Source organism: Thermobia domestica, chromosome 7 (genome assembly GCF_964235325.1).
Source record: "Thermobia domestica chromosome 7, izTheDome1.hap1.1, whole genome shotgun sequence".
Lineage (NCBI taxonomy): Eukaryota > Metazoa > Arthropoda > Insecta > Zygentoma > Lepismatidae > Thermobia > Thermobia domestica.
In genome coordinates, this window is record NC_137460.1 from 191,134,736 (window position 1) to 191,160,039 (window position 25,304).

The window sequence follows — 25,304 nt, forward strand, 5'->3', positions numbered from 1 at the left end:
TCTTTCAGGTTTAACGATGCTGAGAGTTTAACTACAAGCAACCGGGAAGCAGAAACCGAAACAGTGGCAATGCTGCCTGAGAATAACAACGAGGTTAAGGTAGAAGTGAAAACTGAAACTGCTCCGAAAACTGACGGACTAGCATTGGTTTCCATGATTAAGGGTGACGTCAAAACAGAGGAGATATCTAACAATGCTGACAGTATTGCAGAGACCAAAGCAACGACAGTAGTGTCTGAACATAACAGTGAGATCAAAATAGAAGAAATGAAAAGTGAAATAACTCCAGAGACAAGTAGTGCACTAGTGCGTCCTTTGATTAAAGATGAGTTCCAAATGGAGAACGCAGCATTGAGAAAAGACGAAAACCAGAATGCTGAGAATGTGACAACAAACAACCAGGAGGCTAAAACTGCTGCGGAGACGGATAGCGTAGCGTTGCTTCCTGTGGTTGAGGATGAGCTCAAAAGACAAGATGAAGTATTAGAAAGTGAAGACGAAAATCATAATACAGAATCTGGGTCGCATAGCCAAGACAATGATCATGCTATAGGTAGCAATAAGGAAAGCATCTTTTTATGCTCAGAATGCCCAATGGCATTTACAGATTTGAAAAGTCTGCTCGATCACCATGAAGAGAGTCACAAAGTAGTTCAAAGCTTTCAATGTGAAACTTGCAGCGAGTCATTTACGGAGGAGTCACAACTAACCGATCATGCCAGAACTCACGAAAACACTGGTAGTAGCTCAATTAGTTGTGATACGTGTGGTAAACTGTTCTCCAACCTTTCAACACTGAAAGCCCATGCAAGGAAAGTACACACTGAACAATCATTTCAGTGTTCAATGTGTCCCAAGACTTTTAAAAGCAAATATAATCTTCATCGTCATGAAGACCGACATAAACCAGAGCAAACAGATACAACAGTCATAGATACAACAGTCAATAAAGTGTTCACATGTTCTTTATGTCCAGAAACTTTTAAATATAAATCCAATATGAAACATCACGAAAAGCAACATAACACTGGCCAAACATTTACATGTCCTGTCTGTGCCAGAACATTTAAGTTTAAACACCATCTGGAAGATCATGAAAAACAACATAAAGAAGGGAAATTCGCATGTACAATATGTTCAAAGACGTTTACAGTCAAATATAATTTACATCGGCATGAAAGACATAAACACTTAGATTTGATAAAAGGCGATGGCACCTCCAATGCAAATCCAGATACCGCTGTTGATGTCAATTTAACTGCTGCTGCCCATGTGAATGCAGGTGCTGCAGCTCATGTTATTGCAGATACTACAGCTCATGTGAGTTCAGCTATTACTACTCATGTGAATCCACCTGTTACAACACACATAAATCCAGATACTGCTGCCCATATGATTTCAGATGCAATTGCTCCTGTCAATCAAAGTAATCTTAACTCAGAAGACATCCATTCACAAGATATTCATACAAGAGATGAAGTAGGCGAGTCACATGTTGAATCTCTACCATTTTCTGAAGACCACACTGACACTGGGTATGAGGAAGAAGGCGATCTTATCACTTTAACTACTTTGCAACCCGTTCCATATACTCATCCCTATATTGCTTTAGCGGACGATGACATGTCTGAAAGACATTCAGAAGATATATCTGAATCTCAATTAGCTACTCACGAAAAGGGAATCGAGATAGTACGAGAAAGTACAAGTTACAATAACACTCTAGTCTTCAGTGCAGGCTGTCAAACTGAATTCCCAGAGGAAGATATGTTACAAGATTATCCAGTAGATAGAACTTTTGACTGTAACTTTTGCACGACGTCATTTACTGACACTGCTCAGCTGGAAGAACATTTGAAAGCGCACGAGGAGAGCAATAGTACTTTCCACAGTGCGGAATCAGAAAATTCTTCAGGACTGTCAAAGTCATTTAACACATTGTCGAGTGAGAAAACAGAAGAGCAGATTATGGATAGTAAAACCTACCAGTGTACGCTATGTTCAAAATCGTTTGCGTTCAAACAAAACCTTGTACGCCATGAAAAGAAATATCATATTGGAAATGAATCCTTTCAATGTTCAGTGTGTTTAAAGTCATTTAGTCTTAAACATCGACTTGAAGAACACGAGAAGAAGCATTCAAAAAACAAACACTTAAAACTACCTGTTTCTCATTTACCCATTATCCAACAGAAAGAGCAAGCTAAGTCATATTCAGCGGAAGCTACTATTGTTACTAAATACAGTCAGGAAACACGTTTGGGTCAAGTGGTGCAGAACAAGATAGATACTCCGGTAATCAAAGTGGAAGATGAAATTTCTAACATACAGGTTACAGCAGATAAAATTCCAGACAGATTTAGTTGTGCAGAATGTAGAATGGAATTTATGGACCAAAAATCTTTGCAAATACATCAAGATGAAGTTCACAAACTAAAAAAGTATTTCAAATGTAATATTTGTAGTACTTCATTCTCAACCGCTGTTGAGTTGGCAGACCACATGAAAGTTCATAATGAGACAAACAAAATCAGTAATCGAGATTTGCAGTGTCCAATATGCTCGAAATTATTTAGAAACAAAATAAACTTAATGCGCCACGAAGAACAACATCCGGGTGTAAAAACATTTAAATGTGTTATATGTTCCGATATGTTCAAGTACAAAGAAAATCTTCGTCGTCACGAAGAACATCATGCTAGTAATGAGACATTTGAATGTAAAATATGCTCCAAATCGTTTAAGTTTAAACATCATCTTGAAGAGCACGAAGAAAAGCATTCTGTTGATAAATCTTTCAGATGTTCAGTGTGTTCCAAAGTGTTTAAGCAGAGATATTTACTTAAAAAACATGAAAGTAAGCATGTTCATCCTGTATCACGACCGTCACCCATTAATCCTATACCTTATGATGAATACATGAAACAATCCAGAAGTGTGATGCAGCATGTAAACTCATCTTCGTCTGTAGGAGCACCTAAACATCAAACAGCTGCTAGAACGAATTCCAACAGTGAGTTATCGGAATTAATCACTAATACAACTCAGGGTATTATGGGAAAGAAAGCCCATGTTCCGCTAATGAAATCGAAACGACGATTAAGTACAGAACAGATAAACTCCGAAGTAAACAAACAGGAAACTCTGATGAAGACTGAGCCTTCATCTGCAGCCAAGAACAAAATTTCTCTACACAATTCGGAAGCTTCTATGATTGAGGGGGATGAAGAGAATAGCGAAGACCATCTCGATCGTATGATTCTGAATTGTAGTTTGTGTGGAGAGGCCTGCAATGGTCTAACTAAACTGACGGAACATGTTCGCAGCGCCCACGGCGTTGGTGACATTGCTGTGCCAGAAGGACAGGAGGATGAAGATGAAGACGAAGATCAACCATCAGTATTTTTAGCAGACAAATTGGACTACTTCCAACATCCAGGTAGAAAGAAAAGTAAGCTATATTGTTCGGAGTGTGAAATGAGATTCCATGACTTGAAAAGTTTGAGAAAACACCAGGAAGATGATCATGCATTTCGAAAGAATTTCGAGTGTAGTTTCTGCAGCGAATCCTTTATTGAAGCTGCTGATCTGAAAAAACACATAAAGTCTACTCATGAAGACACTGACAAACCATTCCATTGTGATGTTTGTGACAAGAGATTCTCAGATATGTACAAACTGGAAAAGCATGAAAAAGTACATTCGTATAAGTACTATTACTGTTCAGTATGTTCGAAGTCGTTTAAAAATAAATACAATCTTCAACGGCATGAGGAACAGCATCCACAACAAACAGTTGAGACATCGCTCAAATGTTCATTTTGCTCAGCGTCGTTCAAATATAAACACAATCTCAAACGACATGAGGAACAACAACATGCAGGAGAAGAAAACTTCGATTGTTCAATGTGTGATAGAACTTTCAAATTCAAACATCATCTAGAAGAACATGAAGCCCAGCATAAAGATGAGAAACCGTTTGTATGTCAAATCTGCTCGAAAACATTCAAATTCGAATTAAATTTTAAGAAACATAAAAAGGAACACGCGCTTAACAAACCATTTAAATGTTCTATGTGTCCAAAAGCATTCAAATATAAAGACACTCTTACTAAGCACGAGAAACACCATTCTGAGAATAAACCCTATAGATGTTCAACATGTTCGAGATCGTTCAAGTTCCAAGAAAGCCTTGAACGCCATGATAGGCGACATAAAGGTTTGCCAGTGAAACCTCGTTGTTCCCTTTGTAACGAAGAAGTGAACGATGAAGCTGAATTAAAACAGCATGACGAAACTGTACATTCAGGAATGGGATCTAGTAAAACGTGCAATGTTTGTGGCCGAATTTTCCGTTACATGTGTGAACTAAGGGACCATTTAGTTATCCACAGTGGCGAACGCCCATATAAATGTAGTCTGTGTCCCAAAACTTTTCCAAAGAAATGGTACATGAAATTACACGAGTTACGTCACCCAGAAAAGAGCCCCTTCAGGTGTAATCAGTGCCCCAGAGTCTTTTCAGACAAGTGGAAACTGAAAACGCATATGCTACGTCACTCTGGAGAAAAGCCCTATAAATGTCTAGTTTGCCCGAAGGCTTTTTACGATTCTTACAAACTTCGAGAGCATTCACGTCTTGTTCACGAATCTGGCAGGAACCAGTGCGCTTGTAATATCTGTGGGAAAGAACTTTCATCTACGTACTGTTTGAGTGAGCATATAAAAAAGGTTCATAATGTAAGGTGTAATTTATGTGACGATACATTTAAAACACTTTCCACACTGCAGATTCACCAGTTGCTTGTCCACGAAAAGCTTCATCTTATTACGTATTATGTAGCAGAGTCACATACGTGAAAATATATTCTAAAAGTTTAAACATATTTTTTAACATGTTTCGTTAAATCGCTGCACGACTAGTAAAAATAATTAAAATAGGAAATTTAAGATGCATCACATAACAGGGTTTGTCTCAAAGTATCTTCATTTGTTCGTTTGAGGTAGTAAGTTATTTTGCAGTGTGTTACCAGAGAAAACCTTGTTAGATTTTGGCGAAGCTATCTAAATCATTTTTAACACGGTTCGTGTAATGTTTAGTACTTAATATGGCCGATTTTATAAGAACAAAATCATGAGTCGTGCAGCATAGTGGTTCAAAACATAGAGAAGAATTGTGCTTAACTCGATAGCTATAAATGTGGGGTGCGAACTTAGTTCTCTCACGCGCATTCCGTTAAAAAACTATAGTGAGAAAACTTCTTTCTGTACATTTTGTTTGCTAGTCCTTGATTGCAGAGTTGCTGTAGATTGTTAAATGAAGAAATTTCAATATGACTATTGATATCTAATTCGCAAGAAAGCCATTTGAAATTGTGAAAATTTCATCTGATGTGTTTTCACAGATGATGCTGCAACCTGTTGTGAGCGATATCATATGAAAATAGCAGTTAATGAACTTGCAAAAAACACTATTAAGGGAAAGTTAAGTATTAATTTTAAAAAAATAAAAATAAAAAAATATGTAATCTGCTAGCACCAGGTAGTTTGTCTCAGTAATCAATTAAACAGATCACAGCGGGTTATCTCCATCTTTTAGTGGTCACTGTACCACAACTGTTCTCTGTCTTTTCTGTAGTAAGTTTTCTTGAAGGGATCGAAGTATTAAATTTAAAGATGCTATTTTGTGTGTGGTGTCTCACGCAAGTGGTTGCAACATATTAGCTGGGATTTTCTTCAAATTACAGCTTCGACGTAAAGTTAGGTTAATATTTGGAGAAGTGCTGACAGATATCTTAACTAGAATCAAGAATTTAAATTATGTGTGCCTAATTTTGAATCTATCTAAAACTGATTTTATGAAATAAAAATGAATGTAACAGTGTAGTATTTTAGGGTTAGTGAAGGGAAAAAGATATGAGCCTAGTTTTTGAAATAGATAGCTTATAATTTGAGTTAGGCTGCCTATCAACGGAGAATATTAGTTTTTATGTTGAAATACACTATAATTGATAACGTAGCCATGGTACCAGTCTTCTTTATTCTTCCCAGAGCCAATGGTGATACTAATGCCTGTACAGAATTTTAACTAGAATCATTTGACTATGTATACTGATAAGTGAAAAGTACGTGCACTCGAGACAATAAACAATTAGAAGTCTCATTCAATTAGTCCATCGTGTTACACTTAAACCGATTAACACTGTACAAGTTTCTTCAGAAAACTACTATCAAATATTATTCAGATCTTCTTCATGTCACTAATTTTAATCAATTTTACGCGAGTACTAGTGTGTTTATCTCTTGAACTGGCGCTAATCACCTTTAACTAATCTAACAACATCGAGCTCCTAAGCATAAAAAATTAGATATATCTGTTTATACATGAAAACCATAATTTAGTCCCTGTTAATTTTTGATTGCTCTTATCTTGAGCTCGGAATCAGATATTTTTTTAAAAGTAATTTTAAACACATACGTACGGTGTAATTATCATGTAGTTCTTGATTCTGCTTGTAATAACTTGCGACGCAGAGAAATTTACTAAAATTTAAGATTATCTGAAAGTCAGTATATAATGTCATGCGAGTGCTACTGACTTCATTTTTGTACTTTCTTGCATAAACTAGCTCTGTGCTCATATAATATTGCTGTCTTGCAGTGCTGTCGGGATATAAAAGAGTGAGAATTTGTACGCATGCAATCATAGAGTTTTTTTTTAATTATTAAAAACAATTACGAACGTAATGATAATTACCTTTTGTGTGAAGAAAATACATGTTATATTGAGAATGTTGATAAGGTGAAATAATTGACCCTCAGCGTAGTTAGATGATGCATAAAATTGTTTGGTTATCTTTTATGTTCAGTATTGAAGTTTACGAAACAAGAAAGGAAGGAAGAATAATTTCGGAAAATTGTTTAATGTTGCTGCAGTGGATTCTAGATATTTACGCGATATCTATGAGCACTGTAAGGGATAAAGTAGATATCTTTAAACCGATTCAAATGTTTATCCTTTGACCAAAAATCTCAAACATAGCCTGAAGGTAAAATGATTATATAAAGAACGTAGGTGTTTATAGTACCTTGTGTGGGCACATGTTTTGCGTAAATTAGGAATTTGAAAAATCTTGATAACAGCATATAATTAGCTCAAATTAAAAACCAGAAATTATTATATACCTAGGTACATGTGAAACATTAAAAAAAATGTTTATACGTATCTATATCTGTGTAAATTCTGATCAGTTTACGTAAATCCTACTTTTATATCTTCAGTAATTCATAGCACATACTTGTGAGCTCATATTCAGTATTGGTTACTTACATGTCAGAAAACAGTAATGTTTCTAATGGTATCACTTTGTAAAAAGCAATTTCCTTACTATTTTCACCCTCTTATTATACTACATATGATGTTTTAGGTAAACATTAATGCTTTCAATTGAAAGTTCGTAATATACAGAAAATACAATATACATAAAACACCTTAAATTTTGAATATCTCAATAGCGAATGGTGTTCTACAGTAAACGAACATGAATAGTGTTATTAGTTTTGCAAGTGAATTGTGTCATTATGTCACAGGAAGTCTAGGGTACTGCAAATCGTGACTTTGGATAGATACAGCGCCAAAAGTGTCAATTTAAATATGTATCTGTCCTAAAATATAGTTCTATCAATAGGAAATGTAAGAACTTAATGGTATGAAGACTTAATGCATGCGTATGAAACAATTTGTTAACTAGTCTACCAGAAGAGGACAAAAGTAGTTTGAAGTAGAAGAGAAAGTTACAGGCGGGTTCTCTCAGTGTTAAATCTCCCAGTGATGAATCTGTCGCTGAGGGCAGAGAAGATAAAAATGAATTAAAAAAGTTTGTTGTGAAACTTGTAGATCGAAGCTACGATCATGAGTAGAATTCCATCCAATTAAAACTGATTCCGACTTCATGATTAGAGTGTTCATTAACAATTTCTAAATTTTAGTTTCAGTTAATTTTATATTTTAAGTATTTGTTCTGTAAGCAACATATTTCTCCAGGTTATTCTTTATATACAAACATGTTATGAATTTATTGAAATTGTAGTATGAAATTTTCAGTTACGCTAAGAACTATTGTAGACATGTGTCATGTAATTGCAGTTGCATTGTAAGGAAGCTTTTTTTTTTAATTTTTTATTTAATTATGTTGCCAACCAATATGACTTTTATTGCAGTTATGAAAAATAAACATGATGTCATTTAAAGTAAACAGAAATGAAATAATGTGTAGTACAGCTTCAGATATATCCCTTACGAACATTTTTCTGTTATCAATAATCTGCAAGTTTTATTTGAATTTTCTGTTTATAATCTCATAGATTTCGGCTATTGGATTTTGATAATTGAAGCTTGTATATTAATATGGTTAATGAAGTAACAGCCTGACTCATTTTGACTTCCTGTTGTTTGTTTTCAAATTGTCTATCAAATAGATGAAACATGGATAACAGTTTCAAATAAAGTTGAGATTGTACGCTATATACAATCCAAACTCCTATATTTGAAGTGAGGTTGTTTCTCTGGGTGGTATTAAATGTGAGCAAGTGTTAATGTTTATATATATATATATATATATATATATATATATATATATATATATATATATTATATATATATATATTATATATATATATATATACACATTTGCAAGAAAGCTCCTGTGTGCAGTATAAGTTTGTACCAATGAAGTCTTGTATTTTAAAACTCTTTTTAATGCATATCTTAAAATTTCTTTTGAGTACTTAAGTCTCTTCCCTAAGTTTACCCTCATTTTCTGAACGTTACTGTTTTCAAATCTTTTCTTATACGCTGGAAATTTCGGTGTGCACTTTATAGCGTCATCATTGTTAGGCACCCAAATTTATACACTATACGAAGAATCTTTAAAATAATTATTAGTTCATATAATGTCCTTTTTGTAAATTCCATCTGGCTCACCTTCTATATATTTCTTATTCTTCACTGTCTTAAATTATTCAGTACAATTAAAAAATTAATACTGGGGATGAGGTTAGGGAAGAGCCTTAAAGGAAAGATTTTAAATCTTGATACTTTCCGGAATGTTCAAGGAAGGAAGAGTCCAAAATATTTATTACATATTGGATAAAGTAAGGATTTTAAAATTGTAAGATATACAAAATGAAGTTAGAAATATGAAAAAAAAAATAAATAAATAAAACACGTATGTACACCTTCAGTTGCTTATATGTATGCATCTTTATTTATATTATTTGAGCAAATGTCGTAAAGGATCCAGAAATAGAGGAAGAAATGTTTTTTAATTAACTTGTATACAGTAACAGCGAACGCATGTACAATACATTGTCTTTCAAATAGATTAGTACAAAAACGAAACACTGAAAATGATCTGTGAAACAGAGATAAAAAAAAAAGGAGGCGCCATCCTAAAAGTAAAAAGCAGCAAAAATTTGGAAATATAAGAAAAAAATCAAATTTGCGAAAAAGAAAAAGGTAGTTATTTCTGTTTGATTTTAGTCGTAAGGGTTAAAAGAATCCATTATAGAAGAAAGAAAGAAAAAGAAAAAGAGGGAAAATCTGTACCTTTTTGTTATTTGTATGTTGAAATGATATAAAGGTTTTGGAAAAAATAAAGCTTTCGAAAATTCGAAGCAATACAGCATTATATATTTCATTTTAATTTGTTCCGAGATTCAAGTGACTCCAAAATCTTAGTGTGTACTGTATATGAAAGATTGTATCTACAGGAGCACCCATTACAAAAGACAATGAGAAGTCAAAATCTGCTGGGCCTCTGCTGGAACTTCCATTAGAACATAAATGTGAGAAAATTTTAAATGGATTAGAAGACCGTAAACAGCTGCTCCTCATATATGGTTAGTGTAGTATTCCTGTTTCTAATATAACACATGTCAATGATCATCATTCCCAGTGCCATATTTATTGTTTCTTTTCATAAGAAAATTTGTTTCCCCTCTTTCTAGAGTAGTAGTAGTGATACTGCTGGCCGGTATATGAAATATTCATAAATAGAATTCAATATTATGATTAGCTATAGCATGGTGGGGAAACATTATAGTCGAAGTGAGGGGCGGGGGGAAGACAAGTGTACAAAAATACTTCACGCTGGAGCAGACCCGTATCCACGGGGGTCTAGGGGGCGGGCTCCCCCTAAATTTTTGCTGGCCTCCTCAAAAATTTTCACGGTAGGCTTGCAAATGAACTATAATATGGTGATTGGCTATAATATGGTTGGTTTGCCCCCCTAACTTCTAACCCCTCCCTCAAATTTTTGGGCTGGCTACCGGCCTGGCCTGAAGTGCTTCAATATGGAGAGTTCACATGTTTGAATGTGCATAATTATTAAATTAAGTACTGTAAGATTAGAGATACCGCTAGCCACTAGTTCATCAATTAATTACATATGAACTACTGTAATTAATTTACAAACTTCTACCTTATTCAACTCCCAGTAACTTATTAATGGAAGGGTGGGAGAATTATTCCAAAATTATTAAGAGGGAGAATTCACCTATTTTGCACTCTGGGGCTATAGTACTCAAACAGAAACGAAAAGTTCGCATGCGTCTGTCAAGTGTTCGAAGTATAGGAAAGTTTTGTGTTTGGAATTTTAAATCGTTTAGTATAATCTTAAAAAGAGAGAGATGAAACTATTATGTTCAATTTCACCTCTCCTTAAACCAATATAATGGAAATATCGATGTAAATATTTGCAGTTTGTGTGCGAATAATACTTCGTAGTGCTACTCAATAGCTTATTTTTTGCATTTTAGTAAGCTAGAAATAATAAAGAAATTCCTCACTTCGCTTGTAGAGAGAAACTAAAGCTCAGTGAAGTTAGGTCAAAAAGCTTTAAAGAGCAGCGAATAACACACTACAGCTAATCGGAGCCCCAGGTGCTTCGTTTTCGCTGTGTGTCAGCGACCGTTTGCAATGGAAACACTCCTGTTATTACCCATGTTTCGAAAGATGCATATTTCAAGCATCTAAATAATTCATTTTGTGAACAAAACCTTGTCCGGTAACATGATGGTTGAAATAAAATAAAAAAACAGTTGACAATATCTCACCACTCGTCAACTCAGAAAACAATGGTACGTTACATGTCTTATCACAAGTGATGCGTGAGAGCAGGTATTACTTCCCTCAAATTGCCATATTATATTCATATTGATAAGAATAAATTTTCTTCTTATCAAATTGTGTTATCCCCCTTCTGGCTAAATTAGTAGCGATTTCTTTTTCTTTTCATGCTGGAGTGCTGCTGAGAGAACATGTAGTTCGCATTTCACTTTAACCTATTGGTTCTTGGCTTATCAAAAATGCTGATATGGAACAGAAACTTCCAACAAATTTGTCATTTCTAAAAAAAAAAAAAAAAAAAAAAAAAAAAAAAAAAAAAAAAACCCTTTCCTCTGAATCATACTAAATACAATGTAATTAGATTTATCCCCCTTCATAAGTTTCTGTTCTTTATTTATAACGTATATGTGTCTAATGTTATCCAATTTCGTTATTTCATTTTCTTTCGTTGATTAGACATTGGAATACAAATCATCTTGAGCAACAGTAAAAAATACTTTTTAATTGATGTAGTCCAAATCTTTTAAAGTGTTCAGTAAGATGAAGCTTGGGAAAATTTGACTTAAGATAATAATGCGGATTATATTAAAACAAAGCAGATAGTATTTTACGAATAGAAAGGAATATGCTAAAACAATACAGTAGTACTCTGCAAATCAGGACTAAGTAAAATTTTGTCGTATAACGTAGTATACTGTGAAAAGTAACCAAAAGCAGTGTTGTAAACTTAATCATGAAAGTGTTTATTTTATTTAACATAGAATTTTTTTTTCGCTTAAGTTAAAAAGTAATTTATTATCATAACTGTGTTCGTCAAATTTTGTTTGTAGGTCCAAACTAATAAATACAATTCAGATATCAATGTAAAAATATCTCGGAGTCATATTGTTCAGATATTTTTGTGAGACTCTCTATTTTAAAATGCGTATTACATTCGCTTTTCTTAATTTTAGATGCCTACGTACCGTAAGATACGGGGAGCACAATATTTATAATCTCTATCAGTTTTATAATACGTAGTTCCTAAGTAAAATATAATATCAACATAGCGTACAAATGTGTTGTATAACTCATATTCATGTGAATCTTTCTGTACGGTATTGGCACAAATACGAAATGTACAAATTTGTATATAAAAAGTTATGCTATCAATATATTAAATAAGCAAAGTATGCAATGTAGTCGTGTGCAGATAAAATCCATTCGTAGGCAAGTATGTTTGAATTGTTATAAAGAAAATATGTAATAAATAAAGAATTTCTATGTTGAAGCTGGTCAGCATTTTTTGTGCTGATTGTGCACGCTATGATACATGTTTAGAGAAGATTTATAGCAATATTGCTATGATGTAATATAGTCCTCATATAATAGTGATAGTATATTAAAGCTAAGTATTTATGCAGTCTTTTTTAAATGTTTTAGTAAGTATTTAGTATTGATGTTTTGATTGTATTTGTATAAATAATTAAACAGTATGTGTGTGTATATAGAGAAAGTGAACGAGTGTAAGAATATAGTACACAAAGAACATATTAATATTAGAGGATGATCTCAACCGCAGTGCATACTAACATTGTTCAGAATAATTTCTACTAGGAATGAAGTAATTAATTTTTAATAAGTATGTGCAGCAGGTTTTGTCGTGTTAAGTCATTTTAGTTTATGTTTAAAATACTAATGAATCTTCAATACTAAGGTTTTTAGAAACAATAATAATAATAATATTAATAATGAAAAATATGGAATGCTAACAAGTTATATGAAATTATTTTAGATTAGCTATCTCGTATTCTGTAAGACGTAGTTAGTCTTGTGTGTATGATAATTTCTTCTCAGTACTGAATCAGTTTCCAAAACTTATTTTCTGTTATAAACCTGAAAATATGCACACTTTATGAAATTGTACTAATCAATTGGCCATCCAGAGCTTCTCAGCAGTAACAAATGATAATGAAGTACAGAAAAACAAAATGTTCACAGAGGGTAAAATAGTCTTTTTCAACATGTTAGCTTGAAATATTTCTTTGTGAAACAATATATGTATAGTGTGTTTCATATGAGAAAATGTAGACATATGGTGAATTATAGTTTACGGCATTATCTTCAGAGGGTCCTCTGAGAATTTGTTTTGATCCACAGGGGGTTCAATTAATCACGTTTTTATTATTATTATTATTATTTTCAATTGTTTGCGGACATTTACTACTGGATAAGAATAGTGGTCGATATTTTGATAATTGTTTTCATATTTTATGCTATAGGAAGTTTACGTCCTAGGGTAATTTGGTAATCTCCCTAATCAAAGATTCTTTTTCAATGTATTATATTTAATTGACAGATATCTTTATTACGCTGAATACCTCATCATTTGCATATATATATGTAGTGAAGCGTAAGCATAAGTACCTCTTTAAAAAATAATGAAATACAGATATATTATATTATATTGCAATTCAATACATGAGTATCTTTCAAGCTAACTGTACAGCCAGTCTGATTTGACCACTTACAAGAAATATAGTGTATACAGATTTACGTACAGGTTACCTCAAATAAATGTAAAAATAATTACTTCTCCGCTCCGCAAAGTGTTTTCTAGTTTTTGGAAATCCAGGAATTTGAAAAGGCCAAAAAAAAAAAAAAAAAGTTAGGATAGGCTGCAAAAATAAGTATCACTAATTTCCTTTCTAAATAGTTTCTATGTTTTCCTCAAAGTGAACTCGATACTTACTGAAAATTCTGCACTTCATGATAATTAATGTAGAGATCGTCCTTTATCAATTCTTCTAAAAACCTTTTATTGCAGACAAAAGGAATGATTCTTATTTATTGATTTATATATTTGTGTTACGTACACCAGTTTTTCTTATTTACAATATAATCCTACTTACGCAGTATTTCGTTCTCACACATTCTAGAGTAATAAAGAGAGGTATTAATTGTGAATTACGTAATCTAACTTAAAAAAAAAAAACTGCTGTTTCAAATGGGAGCCATGTATTTCTAACAAAATTTAAGTAGGATGAAAATCTTGTGCTATATCAAAACAAGTGAAGAAATGACTATTTAATTCAAGTTAGCTCACGGCGAGATTTATATAAGAACAAGAAGTTTTACAAATTCCGCGGGAGAAAAAATTACCTAACACCCGTGTGTTATTCTAATGTGAACAGCTTAAAGAGCAGTCTTATCAGTGATACTCATTTGCGTCTCCAAATTATTATAGATTGTTTAGAAATTCATGTAAAACTTTTAATTTTCGCTGATAGATGTCAAAACTGTCAAGAATTAAATAAAGAAAGGTATTTAGTAAGGATAGGCTGTATGGCAATTAAATGTTTACGCTAATCAATAAAAAATATATTGTTACTCATCAAAACATACATTTCAAATCTTTCTGTTTTAGTGGTTGATGACTACGGTAAAGATGCCAATGATATTATTACAACCTTTGTCCAAAGTATCCATATCCGAATTTAATTTCGATCCCTTCGTACGAAAAATAATAATAATAATAATAAAAACAAACTAGTTTTGTCTTTCTTTGCGTGATGATGATTTATTTATCACCTATAATATGCTTTGTATCTTCCAGGTGTTTTCAAAGTCCTGATATACGCACATCGCACTTAGCATCCCAATTATGTCCTTTCTACATAGGAAGTCTCGTTACCATGCTGAAACACTTATATAGACATTACAACAAGAAATACACACCATAAACTGAGAAAACATTGCTGGTGTGCCAAATACAACGATGCCCCAATATCAGGCTTTTAAAACACCTGAAAGATACAAAGCACAACTTTGACAAAGGGAAATTGATCAAATAATCGTCATCATTTATAGAAAGACAGCCATACGACACTTCTCTTATTCGAATGAGGGCATCAAAATTAAATTTGGACATAGATATTTTGGATAAAAGATGGAATAATATCATTGACTTCTTTTTACCATAGTTACAAATAAGTGATGAAGAAAAACAAATGAAATGAAATCTTTAAGTTGTACGTCCCACGGTTATGTCGGCTAGGCTGAAGGAGATGATGATGATAAGAAATGAATGAAATGGTGGGAGGAAGCGGAAGAACCCGAGAAAACCCTCGCACACGGTGTTTGTCTGCCACAAAGATCACTTAGTGCGAGATGAGAACGAACCAAGAACCCCATGCACCAGAGGTAAACACACTACCACTAAGCCACCGCTTCCCAAAGAAGAAGAAAAAGAAAGATTTAAAATGTGTATTCTGTGAAGCAGCAATATGTTTTTATTTATTGTTGTAAATATTTCATTTCCATACTTCTATCCCCTCTAAATATATTTCCGTACATAACTCGTGAGAGCTGTTAGCACAAATTCAACATTTTATGATTTCTTTAAGTAATCTATAATGCTTTGGGGAAGCGAAGTAAGAGTCTTGAGTTCAATTATCTGTTATTACTCCCTAGTTCAAAACACACTTTTCAAAAACCTGGGGCTCAAAAATCTTGTTTTTCTATTTAATTAAACCTTGAAAGACACTTGCGAATGTTTTTATACAGTAGCGTAATTGTTTATGTACCGTCTGTATACATGAAGATTTTGTAAATCAAATATAAACGTAGTAGTCATCATCTACTTTGAGTTCTTAAGAGTAACACTCAAAAATTTCTACAGAAATGTTAAATAAACGCCAAGAAAAACAATAGAGTTCGTTTCTAAGCCAGAAGAGAATAAACTGTTATAAAGAGGCTACCTCAGGAGTAAAGCTATGTATGAACTGTGGATAGGTTGTAAGGTTTGTTGGATGTGTCACTTGCGAAACATCACGTACGTAAGCCTTCTCGGTGTATTTCTCGTTTCCTTTTACTTTAACATTTTACTACTATTCCGTTGTTTACTTATGATCTCTTCTTAAAACAGAATCGTAGGAAACATATAGAAGTAAAATATTCCATATTCTTCCTTTAAAAGGTACGAGACCTATTAATTGTGAGAAATCTTAAGTTTGGTACTAAATTTGATTTTATATTCTCGTCTAACATACTTGTGCTAATCATTTTTCTTTCTTTAAAATTTTAATCTTAAGTGTCATTCAAGGTAAAATTCGAATCAAGATTCGAAATCATGAGTAAGGGACTCATTTTTTAAATTTAATTGTGTTACTAATTTTGTTTTGTACTCACTTCATTCCTTTAAATCCGGAATGGCGGAATGCGACACATATCCTGAAAGAGAGTCCTCATTACGATGCATCCCCAGCGTCAGTCAGCTGTGGGTTCAGGAATTATGGGCCAGTAAAGTTAATATAGGAATCCACAGGACAACATCTAGGCATTTTCTTGAAGTTTCTTTCTGCTAACCTTATGTAATATACTACATAGAAACCATACTATCTATAAAGCACGAGAGGCAAGCGGAAGGTAACTTTCAAGCAGACAACAAGACTGAGTTCGGGTTAAATTAAAAGATTGTTATTGAATCACGTTTGAAGTATTTACAGAGACCAGTCAATGTGCAGGTTGAGAAACAGCATGAGAAGCACAGAAAGTTTGCTCACAGTGTACACACCTGACAAAAGCTAACTCATTACACTTCGAACAAGTGTCACTGTCGATTGAGTCAAAACAGTAATTGTGAGGAGAAATACACATACCTGGTGCTTTGTCGAAATAACCAGTTTTGTAGGAAGCCTACTAAATCAAATTCCTGAACCTGGAGTGCTGAACTGTTAGATCGTGAACGTTTTCTCGTTCCCATATGCTTCCGAAGGTAACTGCTATACATTTTTCAGCCAAATTCGTGGGATCACCCTGGCACGTTCAGACTCTTGTGACGTCTTCGTACACAGCGTTACACTATATTCAGCTTAGCACAAAGGAATGTCAAGAAAATGCCTAGACGCTGTATTTCCTACGGATTCCTATATTAACTTTACAGACCTATAACTTCCGAATCCATTGCTGACTGACGCTGGAAATCCCAATTCATCTTAATTATGACTGGCTCTTTCAGGTTATGTGTCGCATTCTGCCACTCCAGATTCAAAGGAGCGAAGTGTTACTTGTCAACCACTTTAACAACTTCTTCTGTTGCAGTCTTGGTCGAGAGTTGATCGGATTACGAGTTAAAATCTACGTACTTACAGTGCTAAGCATAAAAATGATATATTTATATGAAGACTAAATCCAATAATACCTTGGCGTGATTGAAGAACCAGTACCTAGGAATTTCCTGTATGTTAATCCCATTATTAATGATGAATATACCATAGAAGAAAATAAACTGGACATTTTTGTTGCACTTTGTAATTTGAATTTTTTATTTATTCCACATATCTGTACAGTTATCTTTCTAAAATCGAATGAAGAAATTATTGGATTTAGTTTTCATGTAAATATATTCGTTTTTATGTTTGGCATTGCAAGTAAATAAATTTTCTTAACTAATAATTTTATCAGCTTCCGATGGCGACTGCGGCAGAAGCAGTTGAAATCATTAAATAACATTCAAAAGTCGGGAACAGAAAGTTTAATAATAATAAATATAAAAGTCGAGTCACTGTTGTGTTCTCTCTAGACAAATCTAAAGCAAGATAGAATAAATAAAACTTTTGGTTATTCCAATTTATTAGTAATAATTTTATAATGTTATCTACAGCTGAGAAATGCACTGTGATCCTGTTATAACGTTAGAATATTACCATGACTTATTTCCCAGTTGTAAAACAACATGCTCAAACCATTATGAGTTACCAACCATTGTAATAGTATTTTCTAACCCTTACGCAGCTGTCCCTCTCAAATGTTTTTAGTTCTTCTTTTTTTTTTTTTTTTTTAATCAGGAAAAAAATGGCTCGAATGAATTATTCTTAAGTAATACATACAAGATTCATTCCTTAAGAAATAATGCTAAGTATGCATTGTATGAGATCATCTGTTTTTCATAAGTATGTAATTCAATGTATTACTATCAATATTATCTACTCTGACACGTCGAAAAAAAAATAATAACGATAAAACAAATAAAGACGGAACTAAGTCAATATGTAGATTTTTATTTAGAGTCAGATGGTGTGTTAGGTATTGTGTACATACATGTAGTTTTAATTATTATACTACCATGTTTTTATTAAACTAAATGTTATTATGTCATTCATGAAATGTACATGAAATGAAAAAATAAATGTAGTACCTCATCGATTCCTCGTTTTATTTCAATAAGAAATAAGTTTAAACCTTAAATTAATTGTTACAATATAGCAGGGAAAGTCAATATTTCTGTCTGTTGAGTAGTTTCGATATTCTGTAGCGCTATTTTCAGATTTACATAATACAACAGAAGGTATATTATACTCCACGTATGGCACATTTTAGAGAATTTTTACGTATGTAGATGGAAGTTTTGTTTTCCCTCTGGTGTTTGTTGTACTTAATAATAATTAAAAAAAAAAAAAAAAAAACTTTTGAGCTTGAGCTTTGGAATGAATTTATTTCTTGCGAAGATGCTTGTTTAATTATTGCTACTATTATAAATGCGAAAAAGATTTTAAAATTTCCCTTTAGCTTCAATTTGAGCATAATATATTATAGATATTTCGAGCATAATATGTGAAGCGTTCTGGACAGTGAGTGCAAACTGAACAGAGGCTTGTTTGGGGGAAAATGCGTCTTAAAAACCTTCTTCAAAAGGGCGAACTCAACGAAACGTTGCTCTATCAAGTAGTTATTATAATTATTATTATTGAATTTCTGGAGTTATTACTTTGGGAAAATAAAAAAATGACCCTATGTTTAGTTGCCTTTACTACCCGGAACGCCTCGTATGTACTCCGTGCAAAGTCTAAATTGTTTCATGATGTGGATTTAAAAAAATATGTCTTCTTCTTAACGATTCTGTCCCATTAAACCACAATAAATAATAATAATAATAGTAAAAAAATAAAATATCAGTTGGTCAAGTGTTTGAAGCAGGGTGGAAAAAATCCTGATTTTTTTTTTTAAAAAAATCATTTTTGTTGATTTTTTTTTATTTAAATCAAATCTTCCTCCTCGTATAATGCAAGTCGTGAACTGAAGAAAAAGCATTAGGAATTAGTATTAAATGCTAATTATGCCATTTAAGTGAAAGTATTGGGGTTGAATTTTGAATTATCCCCAATCGTTAACCTATATCAATCCCAAACAATGTTCCTTAACCTTTTTAAATTATGGCTCTTTTTAAACGTAAATTATAGACTTTCAGTCAAGCAGCTACAGCATTATCCCTATTTATCCTAGGATCATGGTGCATACATCACTCTCTTTAGAATAGAAAAGCTTTTGAAACGGTAACATTTACATTTCCCTATCATGTCCCTGGAGCGGGAAATTTTGAGAGTAATCGGCATTTTTTTTTTTTACTTTTTTTTTTTTAAATTTTGATCCCCTCTGGATTCCCCTGTGTTAACGCACGGATCTCAAAATCAACTGGGAAATACTAAGGGGTGTGCTAAATGTGTGTACAAAACTTCAAGCTTCTATCTTGAGTAGTAAGGGTGAGGAAATTATTTAACAATGAGCTAAGAACATTCCCACAATGCCCCAGATGCCCCGAATGTAATATAAAAATTTCCTCAGACATCCCTATTTATCGTAGGATTATGATTTGTACATTATTCTCTTCAGAATAAAACTAATTTTCAAACGGTTCAAAATTTCAGTCTTCTGAATGCAAAATGTAACCCGCCAAATAATAATAATAATACGCATAACAAAAATATCATCTTTTTAAAATTATGACGTCATCACACACTATGCCTCAACGCAGAAGGGCGTGAAAGCATATGTAACGTGTTCTAGAATGCCTCCAGTCTTGAAGAAAAGGAAGTAAAAAGCGTTATTGGTACTGTTTTAATCGAATAATGAAGATTCTACCCTATCACCTAAAAATAGGTGATATAATTTAAAAGGTTAAGCATTAAGAAAAAAGTACAGCAACGTTTATCAAAATGACACTTTTTTCAGAAAAGTTACTTATATTTGGCAGGGGCCCACTTTTAAAAACTCTTAACTTTAGGCGAAATTTATGTATTTCATGCCGCAAGCTAGTTCTAAAAAAAATGGAGAGGGGATAGGACCCTCTAAATACGCCATATTATCTAGGAACAAACAAACAGACACGCACAAAAAAGAATTTTCTTCTTAAATGTCGATAGTGATTTCCCCGTTGAAATAGTTAACGATCTTAAAACCCAAACCCAATGTTACGAAAAGAAGAAAGCAGGATTGCTCCGTTACCTGTCCAAAACGGGATTTTCCCTAATCATCCTCTGCATGACATTTGTTTTCATAGTATACTGTACATTTGAGTCTCATTGTATTATGATTATTAATTTCCATAATCGAAATAAAACAGGAAGGGATTTTACTTATTTTCACTTTAAATTAATTTATTTCGGAATTCGATTTAAATCAACGATTTTTGTTTAAAAAATAAAGTGATTTAAATCAATCCACCCTGGTTTGAAGCATGTATTACTAAACAGATTTATTGTCTAACAGTGAAATAGAACCAAGTAAATTCGTCGACAAAGTAAATAATTGCCGAGGCACAAAAGAATATCCTGCATAGACTAAAGGGAATTAAATAGAAGTTGTACAGTCTGCAGCAAAAAAACCTGCATCATGAGCATATAAGTTTCTTGTGAATCTACGCCTAACAGCACAGGGAATCAACATAACGTCTAAGTGGCACGAATCACACCAGGAGAAACCTCGGCGTCCTCCCCTGCACACTTATTTTGGAGCAAAAGACTTCGTTGTTTCACAATAAACTTACTCATGTTGCAGGTTTTTTGCTGCGGACTGTACAAGTAAAATAATTACAAGATGAACTTTCGTATAAAGAAATGGATTTCCAAAAATATCACTGATACGATGCAAATGTAGGTAATCTGAAGAAAATACTCCACGTAAAAAATGCATACTAAGGTAAAATATATTGTAGATGCGCTTAGAATAGACAGATTATAGATAAAAGCAAGTTTTCTGGGCAGCTTGAAATTGATTTAATTGACTGGCCGCCTCGTAGAGAAATCCCATGGAAAATGTGTGGGCAGGTGGGCAGACGTGAAACGTACTCTAAAGCAGTGGTTCTCAAAGTGGGATCCGCGGACCCCTGAGGGTTCGTGGATCTAGCCAGTGGGTTCGCGATGCCTAAAATTAGAAATGTGTTGTAATAAAATGGAACTCACAGTTGTTATGAAAGAAATATTTTTAAGATTAAGGAACTGCAGCTGTGGGCAGTACGAGTACAAAACAATAACTATTCATCATTTCCAGTTCTCAATGATTTTATTGATTCGTCAGGTGAAAAACTCTCTGCTGAAATGCATAAAACACTTGTAGGACACTTGAGAGCACTAGCTGCAAGTTTTCGAGAATATTTCCCTGTCCCACAACCTGGTAATGATTGGATCGAAAATCCTTTCACTAATGTAGAAATCCATGACATACAAGGTATGAATCTCTCTAAAACAGAATAAGTACTGCTATTGGAACTATCCTGTGAAATTCATGGAAAAATATTTTCAAAGAAATTGAACTGTAGTTTTGTTTGCATATGCGTTGTGAGTATAAAGACTTGTCTAAAAAGGCATTGCAACATTTTATGCCTTTCCCTAACACTTACTTACTGATGTGAGCAGACCTTTTCTGCTCTTTGCAGTATTAAAACAATAAAGCAAAATCGTCGTAATGTGGAATCGGACCTAACATGGATGGTGACAAAACTTATTCCAGATTTTAGTGTAATTATGGAAAAACACAAAGAATTTCATTCCTCACATTAGTGACCCCACATCTGGGAACATTGATTATCAAGTGAATTTCTAATATATATAATATCAGTGTTGAAAGTTACTGTATTTTCAATTGAAATTTCGTTTATTAGAAAGAATCATGTATCTTTAGAATAAATTACTTATTGCATTATTTTTCTTGTCAATAGTAATTCTAATTAGGCATAGTATATTTTTAAATATCATGTGAAATTTCAGATAGCATTGCAAGGGGGTCCGCAGATCACTTTCCGAATGAACAGGGGGTCCGCGTTACTGGAGAGTTTGAGAACCACTGCTCTAAAGGATAGTTGGCCTGAGACAGAGTTGAAACGACCTGTGGGGCCTTGTTTTCGAGACATGCCTGAAGGTAGGCCAAGGAAATGGATTTGTTAGTCACCTAATAGATACCATACCCAGAAGAATGCAGAAGGCTGTTGGATACATTATTAGATCCCCACCTTAACTCCCAAAAGGGACCTTTTTAGGGCTACCTAAACTTTCCTGAAAATATTTCTCGTAGCAACCACTCCTTGTATCATATTTGTCTAATTCTACTAATACGGAAAAAGTATCTGTGGGATTTAAACTCAAGACCTGACAATTAGGATTCCCACGGTCTACCAGTGAGGTAACATGAACGCTTAAAAATCCATTCTGAAGATCGATGACTTTGAATTTCCTGTGTTCGATGACAGTTATAATCATATCCGTGGAAAATGTTGTACACACTTATAATATTCCGAAATCCCGGAATCTCGATGAAGCAATTGTTTAAACATTCTTAGACACAAAATAGCAATGAAAATACTTGAATTTACTTCCATTATTCCGTTAGTGACAATGTGAGTTTATACGGTTCTTTCCTACAACCCTGTCAAGTTTGTATGTCGTATTTTTGATTATGGTATTTTCATTTTCTACTGCTGCGAAATTCCGAAATTTCGATATTCTGGAATTCAGAAATTGAATTAGTGACTTCCTAATGCTACCTATTCGATCACCACTGATCCTTATGAAAGGTGGGACGCAAAACCTTAGATTGGAAGTATTTAGCGAAATATAATTACGTATGTTTCAGTTTCTTGTGCAAGGTGTGAGGAGAAATGTTAATAATTTCAAAGGACTAAAACAAACTGCTTTACTCAAATTATACAATAAGTAATGCATTTTATTCTGCATAACTCTGGTGATGCATTAGACGAATAAAGTCCATACTTAATACAAACTTCAGCAGTGAATTAAATAAACGCCAGATGCAAATGTCTCATATTTAGTGATTGTAATACTGTTTGTATATTTAAAAACGTAAATCCCATTCTGTAATGAGAATATTGAGAAGTAACATCAGTATGACAAATACACAACAGACATTTATGTATTGCCATTACACGTTTTACTTAATTTTTATTTAACATTTACATATACCGACGTTCTGTCAATACCCAACACATCTCTGATGTTATGCAGAGCGATCGAAAAAGCCTCCGAACCCAAACTTCAAACAATTTTTTGGGGGTAGTTATTACAAGAAGGTGAATATTTCTGTGTAAACTGATTTGCTAGGGTCTTGGCTATACACGACCCAAGAGATGGGGCTGGGGAGTGGAGCTAGCAGTCGTGACGAAGAAATAAACTACATAAAGTGCTGTTAGCAAAATAATCACTCCAGTTGCAAGGATGAGTTTGTCAGTGAAGCGTGAAGGAGCGTATGTTTTTGTTACAGGAGTATTTTAATACTGCATTATACAATGCTGCAAACGAGAAATTTGTGAATCGTTTCGGGCGTTCTGTGAGTAAATAAAATATTCATACACTAATCACGAGATTTCGTGAACATGGCAGTGTAGTGGGCGCCCTACAGTTTAGACGAGTGATGTTTTGGAAGACGTCGCCGCACGACTGCAACAATCCCCACAGAAAGGACTTCGGCTGTTATCACAAGTGGGCGTATCATATGGATGTGCACAAAAAGCAACAAAACGGCTAAAATTACGACCATATCACGTGAAAGTCGTTCAGGAGCTGCGATCAGGTGACAATTGTGCTCAAATGAGGTATTGTCGGTGGTTTCAACGATTCACTCGCAACAATATTGCTGTCCTTGATAAGGTGTACTTCACGGACGAGGCCTGGTTCCATTTGACAAATCATGTTAATGCACAGAACACTCGCTACTGGTCCACTGAAAATCCACATACATTACATGAGACACCACTCCACACGCAGAAAATTTGTGTCTGGTGTGCCGTGTCCAGATCACGAATTATTGGACCGATTTTTTTTCGAAACCCGAGTGAACTCCATTGTGTACCAGGACATTATACAGCAGTTTATCGCGTTTTTGGACGCTGGTGAACGAGATCTGTGGTTACAGCAAGACGGGGCAACATGCCATACGCCCAATGACACCATGGCATTTCTGCATGAGTTTTTTTTATGACCACTTGATTTCAACACGTCTTTGGCTGCCAAGATCACCTGATTTTTTTCCTCTGGTGCTATTTAAAGAGGAAAGTCTACGAAAATAATCCTCCGATTTACATACACTGGAAACGAACATCATTCAGTGCATTTCTGAAAATTGATATGCCTATGCTCCATCGCATAGCACGAAACATGTGTCGTCGCATACGTTTATGCATGCTGCAGGAAGGAGGCCACTTTCAGCATCTCTTGTGATGTGCTTACATCCACCCAGATATCCTCCAAGAGAGATCACTTGAGTAACTTGTTAGCTGATTACTGTGTTCCTGTGTGTGCGTTATTTAGTACTTGTGTTAAAGTGATTATTTTTTTAACAGCTTTATGTAGTTTATTTCTTAGCCACGACTGCTAGCGCCCCTCTCCAGTGCCATCTCTTGTGTCGTGTATAGCCAAGACTAGCAAATCAGCTTACACAGAAATATTTACCTTCTCGCAATAACTACCGCCTTTTTTAAGTTTGGGTTCGGGGACTTTTCGATCGCTCTGTATTTTAAATAATAATTACTTATATCTTGAAATGATTGTATACAACTAATTTATTTTAATGTAATTATTTTATACAAATGTTCATACATTGAGGAATATACCGTTAAATAGCACAAATCTTGTTTCAAACAGGAATCGAACTCACGATCTTACGATTAGAAGTCACGTGCTTTACAACTGAGCTAACATGAATACTCCTGCCTTGCTTCTTCTGAAAAAAATGTAACTGAATATCCAAGACAATGGTATCCATATCCGTTGCGAATGTTGTTTTTTCTCCTTTGTCTTTTTCATTCTATTATGGATGGAAGAACTATATTCGCTGTCTTTCCTTTCATTGGAAGTGTTCTTTTAGATATAGAAACAGGTGACGAAACCAGTATGTGCCCACCTGTATACAA

General features: G+C 33.9%; 1 protein-coding gene across 2 annotated transcripts in view; it reads left to right on the forward strand.

The window, feature by feature from the left end:
• The window catches only part of LOC145690623 (uncharacterized), a 173,406-nt gene extending 155,093 nt beyond the window's left edge, over positions 1-18,313 (forward strand). For both annotated transcript variants that reach the window (XM_081765689.1, XM_081765690.1), the window contains exon 3: positions 9-18,313. In XM_081765689.1, coding sequence (XP_081621815.1) covers positions 9-4,860 — 4,852 coding nt within the window. In that variant the 3' untranslated portion in view covers positions 4,861-18,313. The remainder of the gene's footprint in view (positions 1-8) is intronic.
• Positions 18,314-25,304: the final 6,991 nt, after the last annotated feature.